Below are 9,190 nucleotides of genomic sequence, written 5' to 3'. Positions count from 1 at the left end.
GCTTCTTCCAATACACTGGTATTAGTTCGCCTTTCTTCCCAAGTGATGTGTAAAATTTTTCGGAGACACCGTTGATGGAATCTTTTGAGGAGTTGGAGATGGGGTTTATAAGTGGTTTATATAAGGGCTTGCGCGCCATTGTTCGCGGTCCCTCCTGCCTCCTGCGTGGGGTTCTGAGCACCCTGTTGCAACAGTTAATAAAGATCAGGCTTACTAGCTGCTTTGCTTCTCAATATTCTCTGGTTGGCCTCTGTTATTTTCTCCCACCGACAGAGAACCTACAAAAGGACTCTATACGGGTTCTTGGGTACCCCATAAGTGAAAAAGAGCAGTTTTTTTTTTTTTTGTTACTTATATCACCTTCTCTCGCTTCTCTTCCAGAACAATGCTCATTTTGCTTAAAAGCACCCCATGCATACCCCATCTTTTCTGAAATAGGGGCTGGTGGTAGAATCCACCCCTAACAGCAGAGAAAAGGCAGAGGGAGAGGGGCAGGTGGCTGATGCCACGTAAAAGAGCTTTGCAGTTTGTTTGTTTACTTATGCTGGTGGTTTTCAATCTTTCAGAGTCCACGGCTCCCTTGACCCAGAGTAGTCTTTCTGCAGCTCCCCTGTGGGATAATGGGGGCAGGAATCCCCACCTACATTCAGGGCCACTGGGATGCACATGAGTGGCATGGGGGTAGGCAGGATTTTTGTAGTGGCGTTGTTTATAGAGACAGGCCTTGGGGGGGGGCAGAACCTCGATTAGCTATGTACTTTTATTGATTCCTGCCCACCTAGCAGTTTGAAAGCACCCCTAAGTGCAAGTAGATAAATAGGTACCGCTTTATAGCGGGAAGGTGTTTCCATGCACTGCGCTGGTGCTAGCTTGCCAGAGCAGCTTCGTCACGCTGGCCACGTGACCCGGAAGTGTCTCCGGACAGCACTGGCTCCCGGCCTCTTAAGCGAGATGAGCACGCAACCCCAGAGTCGGACACGACTGGCCCATACGGGCAGGGGTACCTTTACCTTTTTTATTGATTTAGGGGTGGGCAGCTGGCTTTCCCAGCTCTCCCCCCCGCCCGCTAGCCCCATGGACTCATTGGGGATTCTCCCGTTCTGCCCCCACCCCATTCTGCCCCCATCCATTTTCGGCGTGGGGATGCCCGTTTTGTTTTTTACTAGTGCTTGCTAAATTTAAGCGCATGGAATTCTGGAAGCAGAAGGAACAAAACAGCAGGCAACGTTAGACCAAAACATTACTAGCAGTCATAGGAGAATGCCATCAGCGCTGACTGACACCTGCCTTGATTTTGCAGTTTTATATATTTGCCCTTCCAACACTCTGCATCTTTACCTCTTTGTCCTCTCTGGCAATCAGCCCTCCCCTTCCCGATTTCCCATCCATTGACGCTCCCCCCCCCCAAGAGACTGCCTAACCATAGAGCTACGTCTACAGAGCAGCCTGTGGTCGGATGGGAACCAGAAGTGACGAGCTGCCCCTTGCCCTCCTGCTCTTGGGGCTTCGTTGGGAAACTGCCCCTCCCCCGCCCCAATTAACTGGAGGAATTAGAACCATAGAACCGGAAGGGGTCCCAAGTGTCATCTAGTCCAACCCCCTGCAATGCAGGGATCTCAACTAAAACAAAATGAAATATTTCTGACACAGTTTGCAATACGTTATTATTTGGAATAAAATAATCTTGGAAAAGGGTATCCATAACCAGAAGAATGCGAAGAAGTGCAAGTAACTCTGCTGCAGGAAGGGAACACAGAATGAATGGAGGCCCGGGAAAAAGAGAACCAATCAGAAGAGAACCGAGAGGCGGCGGCGAACCAATCAGGGGAGCCGGAAGCTGGAAGCCCATTGAAGCCGTTGCGTCTTGGTCATTCACCTTCTTCCGCCCCGGCTGCTCCTCTGCAGGGGAGAGACAGGCTTCGCCTCCAGTCTGCATCTTCCCGGGATCCTTCCCTCCGAGGAAACCACCTGAGGCTGCCCAATGGTAAGGCTGGCCCTGAGGAATGGAAGAATTGAACCGGGCACCTCCTTCTGCATGCAAAGCAGCTGCTCTGCCTTGGAGCTACGCCCCCCGCCCCTAATAGCATAGCCCAACATCCAGGACCCTGCCTTAAAAAGAAAAAAGCTATCCATAATAATGAGACTGGACTACCCTTGAGGGTTGTCGTATGGTACTGCTCAAAACCCCTCTAGCAAAACGGGCCTAAGGACACCAGGCTGCTCTGAGGGGCTGTTATAACCGGGGGGGGGGGGGTGACACCCTCAGACACAGCCCTGCCCCCCTTTGTAAACAGGTGTAATAATGAGGGATTTTTTCTCCCATGGGGTTAACCCTAAATGAATCTGTATTTTTCCATTGTTCACATCAAAGAGCTGCTCTCTGCTTTGAAGTGCATCGTGGCAACAGGTGAGGGAATCCCAGAAGTGGCCCAGTTTACACTTGCCTGTGTGTCAAGTAGGGAAGGGACCTTTAAAAAAGTTATCTTTTCTTCTTCTTCCAGAATCTGGTGACCATCCAAGCCCTCTTGACCTTTGAGGAGGTGGCTGTGTTTTTCACGGAGGAGGAGTGGGCTCTGCTGGATCGTGGCCAAAGAGCTCTGCACAAGGAAGTCATGGAGGAGAATTATGAGATGGTGGCCTCTCTAGGTAAGGGCAGATATTTATGCCTCTGGACTGCTAGATGTTGAAGGTGTGGATCCACTCTTTTGTGCCATTTATTCATGCAGAGTAGGAATAAGAATAGCCTGCTGGATCCCTCTTTTTGTGCATGTACGATATTTGCAGCTTTGCTCTCTGAAGCACCATCCATTTACACACACACACACACACACACACACACACCCTTGTAACAATGGGAACCACAAGTCACTCTCCTGCTCATGTTGCGTGCCTTTGTAGGATCTGGATATGGTAATCCCTCCTCTTTACCTTTGCAGTCGTAGATACGGATTGATTTGAAACGGCCAGGTGATTTGTGGCCAAACGTAGCAAATATTATCTCTTTGCTTGACAGAATCCGACCTCAGTTCCTATTGGGAAGAAGGACAAAATTCATTCCTCCAGGACCCCAAAGAAGGGAAGAGCTCAGCAGGTATGCACTTAGCTGTGTTGTTGGGCCCCTTTTGCTCTAATAATAATAATAATAATAATAATAATATAAATAAATAATACCCCGCCCAGCTGGCTGGGTTTCTCCACCCACTCTGTGCAGCTCCCAACAGAATATTAAATACAATAAAACATCAAACATTGAAAGCTTCCCTAAACAGAGCTGCCTTCAGAGGTCTTCTAAAAGTCAAGTAGTTGTTTATCTCTTTGACATCTGATGGGAGGGCATTCCACAGAATGGGCACTACCACTGAGAAGGCCCTCTGCCTGGTTCCTTGTAACCTCACATCTTGCAGTGAGGGAACCGCCAGAAGGCCCTCGGTGCTGGACCTCAGTGCCTGGGCTGAACGATGGGGGTGGAGATGCTCCTTCAGGTATACTGGCCCAAGGAAGAGAAATCCTGCTTCTGGGCTTCCTATCAGTATTTAGTTGGCCCCTGTGGGGCCAGGTGGACAAATGCAGCCTTCAAACCTCTCCAGCTAGCCCTTGGGCCTCTCTTCTCCCCAGACCCTGACCGGCTTCCCATCTTCCTTGAGTGTTTTTGGTCTGGCTAGGTTGTTTCCTTGAAATCAGATGGGGCTTCTTGCCAGCCTGGATGGAGGACAGAGAAGGGTGTGTGGAAGCTCTGCTCCTGTCCAAAGGTCGCATTTACATTCGTTGTAAATGCCTCTGGCCCCACAGCATACAGGCAAGCCACTCTCAATTTGCAAAATGTTGCCCACACAGGGTCTTCTAAAGAGCAGAGACGGCCTCCAGGCTGAGGTTTCCCTTCCATGTGCTGAGATGCACCCCAAATTAAAATGTCCTCTGTAGTGCCACTGAGCTGAGATCCTCTTCACGGGCGCCAGGGGGGTTCTGTTGGGTCCTCGTGTCCCCCCTGCTATCCCTCAGCAGGAGAGCTAAGATCTTGCCTTTCCCTGGTTTGGGGAAGAGAGCCATGGCAGTAGTAGCACTAGGAGTGTCTGGCTATTTTGTATTTCGTCATTTGGGTTGAAGGATAAGATCCAGTTGGATGGGGCTCTGAGGAAGAGGAGAGATGAGCAGACACAGCTCAGCAAGTTTGAGGAGCAGCAAGAAGGGACTTGTGTTGTTGTCTTGAGACAACATGTTCATAGTCAGAAGCATCTTCAGAAGCTAACATCAGATTCAGCTGGGCAGGGAAGGCAGGCGGAGGACATTCTTGAAAATGGTAAACTCAGAGAAGCGGAGAACTGGGCTCAATCCATAATGAGAGTCTCTGCTTTGCAATTTAAATGGCATTTCTTTTTCTGCCTCAAAACAGGTAATGGGCAGAAGAGTGAGAATTATGGGGAGCCATCTGTGGTGTCTGTAGAAAATGTGGAGCATGAAGCACAGAAAGAGACATTTGTAAATCAACGTTCACCTGAAAAGCATGTAGGAAATGTGTTGAAGAACTGGAAAACCAAATCCCTTACTACTCAGGACACTGATGTCTGTGTATCACTGAATCCAGAGGAAGAATGCACAGGAAGTAGCAGTGTGGAGTGTGGAAAGAGCTTCAGTCAGAGTGGAAGCATTAGTTTACATCAAAGAACCCAAACAGGGGAGAAAGCGTTTCAGTGCACGGAATGTGGAAAGAGCCTCAGTAGTGCTGGTAACCTTGTCAAGCATACAAAAACCCACAGAGGGGAGAAACCATTCAAATGCATGGACTGTGGAAAGAGCTTCAGCCAGAGTGGAAACCTTATTGCACATCAAAGAACCCACACAGGGGAGAAACCATATGAATGTATGATGTGCAGAAAGAGTTTCAGTCTCAATCACCATCTTACTTTACATCAAAGAAGCCACACCGGAGAAAAACCATTTAAATGTATAGAGTGTGGAAAGAGCTTCAGCCAGAGCGGAAACCTTATTGCACATCAAAAAACCCACACAGGGGAGAAACCATTAAAAACTATGGAGTGTGGAAAGAGTTTCAATCTCAATTACCATCTTACTTTACATCAGAGAAACTGCACAGGGGTGAAACTGCATAAATGCATGGAGTGTGGAAAGAGCTTCACTTGTAGGAGTGCACTTACAGAACATCAACGAATCCACACAGGAGAGAAACCATATGAATGCATAGATTGTGGAAAGTGCTTCCGTATTGGGAGTGTCCTTACTTTACATCAAAAAACCCATGCTGGGAATAAGCCATTTAATTGTATGGAGTGTGGAAAGAGCTTCAACCAGAGCGGAACCCTTACTGCACATCAAAGAATTCACACTGGGGAGAAACCATTTAAATGTATGGAGTGTGGAAAGAGCTTCAGTCAGAGCGGAAGCCTTACTGCACATCAAAGAATTCATACTGGGGATAAACCATTTAAATGTGTGGTGTGTGGAAAGAGCTTCAGTCAGAGTGGAAACCTTACTTTACATCAAAGAACTCACACCAGGGAGAAACCATTTAAATGTATGGAATGTGGAAAGGGTTTCAGTCTCAATCACCACCTTACTTTACATCGAAGAACCCACTGCACATCAAAGAACACTTACAGGCAAAGTGAACAAGAGAAGTAACTGGCCGACTTACAGAGAGCTGCTAACCGAAGTGGAAAATCAGTTAAAATTAAAATATTTTGAAGAGATAAGGGAACTAATAACAGGTTGGTTACAGTATTTTCAATTGAATGATAACTTCAAGATAGACAAAAAGAGAGGTTTTAGTTATGAGATATCAAGATTCCAAAAAGAACTTCTAGAAAATAATATTAAAACTGTCAAAAATGTATAACTTGCTCCTAGAATGGCATACAAAGGATAAACAGGTTAAATTGGCTATGATAAACTGGGCAAAGGACTTAGGACTTAATATACAAATGGCAGATTGGGAGAGGCTATGGAGAACAGATTGGATTTTTTTTTTTAATAGTAAATTTTATTAGTATTTTCCACACAACAAAAAATGAAAAATAACAAGACACAAAAACAAATCCAAATCTTACAAATTAATAATATAAACACTAAAAAGGAAAACAAACGTTGACTTCCACCAATCCCACAGCACCTCCTTTACCTCTCATTGTATCTTCCTGTTTTCTTTATCATCTCGATCCTAGCATCTAAATATATATCCCTCTTTCTTAACCTTTCACTTCACAAGGTTATTCCAGACTCAGCCAGATTTCTGTCCTCGAACCTTGTCTTTTAAGGTATTCGTTTAGGCATTCCCATTCCACTACACTTTTTGGTTTTTGTCTTATTATATCTGTCAGTTTGGCTAACTCTAAGTATTCTGAAAGCTTACATAACCATTCTCCCCTAGTGGGTAACTGATTCCCTTTCCAATACTTAGCCACCAGAATTCTTGCTGCAGACGTCACTTATAATAAAAATTCAGTTTGATCTTTTGGGATATCGTCGTTTAATATTCCTAAAAGGAATGCCTCTGGCCTTTTACTATATGATATTCTTAGTATTTTCTTTATTTCTTCATGGATCATGCTCCAAAATTTCCCAATTTTGGGGCATGTCCACCACATATGGCAGAAAGTTCCTTTTTGTTTCTTACATCTCCAGCACTTATAATTATATGTTTTATTCATTTTTGCCAGCCTTTCTGGTGCCAGATACCACCTGTGATGCTTTTTCATATAGTTTTCTCTTATTAGGTAACATGCTGTGAAATTTATATTTTTTTGTCCACAGTCTTTCCCATTCTTTATATTCAACTGAATGGCCCGGATCTTGTTCCCATTTTTTAATAGCGTCACCTTTTTCCTCCTTTTCTATTTTCCTATTTTGTAACAATTTATATATTTTTGAGAGAGTCTGTTGGTTGTTGTATAATATTTCCTTTTCCCATACCGAGATTTTTTTATCAAACCCCTTAAATTTATTATCCTTCTCAAATATTGTTTTTAATTGGAAATATTCTAGAGAACGGCTTTGAAATTCACAGCACCTACGCTGAAAGAAAATTATATGAAAATGATGTATCGGTGGTATCTGACTCCACACCTATCAGCCAATCACCCTTTCCCACCACCCTTCTGAGTAATACCCCTCCCCACCCTCTCACTATACATAAGGGTCTGGTGACTTCTGTTTCAGTGTATCTGAAGAAGTGTCCATGCACACGAAAGCTCATACCAATAATAAACATGGTCTCTAAGGTGCCACTGGATTTTTTAAATTTTGTTTTGACTCCTACTAAGTTATCTAAATTGTATAGAGCAAGCTCCAATATTTGTTGGAAGTGTAAAGAAAAGTAGGGTACCTTTTATCATTTGTGGTGGTCATGTAAGTTAACAAAGTCTTTTTGGGAATTGATGTAGAATGAATTGAAAAAAATGTTTAAAATAACATTTGTCAAAAAACCGAAAGCCTTTCTATTAGGAATTACAGACTCCGATATCTCAAAAGACCAGAAAAGACTGTTTATGTATGTGACAACAGCTGCAAGGATGCTACTAGCCCAAATATGGAAAGAACCAACAGTTCCAACAAGGGAAGAATGGCAATGCTGAAATGGCAAAACTGACTGGGAGATTCAGGAATCAAGAAGATCATGACTTTAAAAAAGAATGGGGAAAATTTATAACTTACTTGGGAGACCATTGTAAACAAACAAAAACGTTAGCCGGACTTTAAAAATAGCTTGTAAAGAAACAAAAGACATGGATGATTTAGAGAGATGAAAACTGTGGAGAACATAATGATATGTAGTTTTATAAAAATTATTTTAAGGACCCATTCAGGGGCGGGGCTAGTCACAAGATTCAGAGTATCTCATATATGGATATCTTAATCCAATCAGGTAACCTGGCAGACAGGATAAAAACAACTCACTCAGATTTCTGTTGTAGTCCGTCCCTTCTCTGATGTACATATGATGTAACTAGGGGGTGGTCCTGGGCTACACCCCTTCTGTGATGTATGTATGATGCATGGAGGGGTGGTTTTGAGCTACAGGGTGGGCAGTTCAAAAGTCTATATAAGGGCTAGCACACCTTTGTCCTGGGACGACCTCCTCTTTCTTGCGTGTGGGGGGAGCATCCTGTTGTAACAGCTTTAATAAAGATCAGGCTTACTAGCTGTTTTGCTTCTCAATATTCTCTGGTTGGCCTCTGTTATTTCCTCCTACTGATGGAGAGCCTACAAAGGACTCTATAAGGACTCCTGGGTACCCTATAAGGGAAAGGGAGCAGTTTTTGTTTACAACACAATCAGTAGGAGTTTGTTGATGTGAAGAACGAAGTGAACACTAGACACACTCCATACATCTAAATGGGTTTTCCCATGAGAGCACAGTGGTACCTCCGGTTATGAACTTAATTCGTTCTGGAGGCCTGTTCTTAACATGAAACCGTTCTTAACCTGAGGTGCGCTTTTGCTAATGGGGCCTCCCACTGCGTTTGCTCACATCCTGGGGCAAAGTTCGTTTCCAGGAGCACCTACTTCCGGGTTAGTGGAGCTCGTTACCCAAAGCATTCACAAGGAGGACGGTACATAACCAGAGGTGTTACTGTACATAGATGAACTTAACTGAAGCACTATCCACACTTCTTCCATTTAAATGGTTTCTTCTCTGAGTTTCTTGGTGTTTTGTAAGTGCTCCACTCTCATTGAAGCACACCTCACACTCCATACATTTAAATGGTTTCTCCTGTGTGTGAGTTTGTTCATGAACAGTAAGTTTCCACCTTTCTCTGAAGCACTTCCCACATTCCAAATATTTAAAGGGTTTATCCCCTGTGTAAGTTCATAGATGTATGTTCAGTTGTAAACCTTTAGTGAAGCTCTTTCCACACTCCATACATTTAAATGATTTCTCCCGTATATGACTTTGTTGGTGTACATTAAGGATTCCATTCTGACTAAAGCACTTTCCACACACCGTACCTTTAAACATTTTTTTTAAGGTCTCAAATTCAATGCTTTGCATGCAGGAGGTCCCAGGTGAAATCCTCGTCAGGCAGAGAGACCCTGTTGGCATCCGTCTGTCTCGGGAGGCGATGGAGGAGGGGGCCTTTGGGGGTGAAGTCCTACTGTGGGCAGCTTGCAGCACCTGCTGTGGCTGCTTCATGTCATGGGCAAATGCTCAATGCCGGCAGAGGGAGGAGCAGCTCCA

At 44.4% G+C, this 9,190-nt stretch overlaps 1 protein-coding gene across 2 annotated transcripts; it reads left to right on the top strand.

Moving 5' to 3' along the window:
- Positions 1-1,418: 1,418 nt before the first annotated feature.
- On the top strand, positions 1,419-8,169 carry LOC308469779 (uncharacterized protein). Of its 2 annotated transcripts, XM_080992715.1 has the most exons (4): positions 1,419-1,984; positions 2,502-2,646; positions 3,014-3,091; positions 4,391-8,169. In XM_080992715.1, the coding sequence occupies exons 1-4, from the start codon at positions 1,982-1,984 to the stop codon at positions 5,635-5,637; spliced, it is 1,473 nt and encodes a 490-aa protein (XP_080848841.1). In that variant the 5' UTR covers positions 1,419-1,981; the 3' UTR covers positions 5,638-8,169. The 2 variants fall into 2 exon arrangements, with proteins under 2 accessions (XP_080848841.1, XP_080848842.1); XM_080992716.1 differs by lacking the exon at positions 3,014-3,091.
- Positions 8,170-9,190: the final 1,021 nt, after the last annotated feature.

The sequence above is a fragment of the Podarcis pityusensis genome (assembly GCF_964106645.2).
Source record: "Podarcis pityusensis genome assembly, chromosome: 2".
NCBI classification, from domain to species: domain Eukaryota; kingdom Metazoa; phylum Chordata; class Lepidosauria; order Squamata; family Lacertidae; genus Podarcis; species Podarcis pityusensis.
The sequence above is the reverse complement of the archived record's forward strand: the minus strand, read 5'-3'. Positions and strand labels throughout refer to the sequence as shown.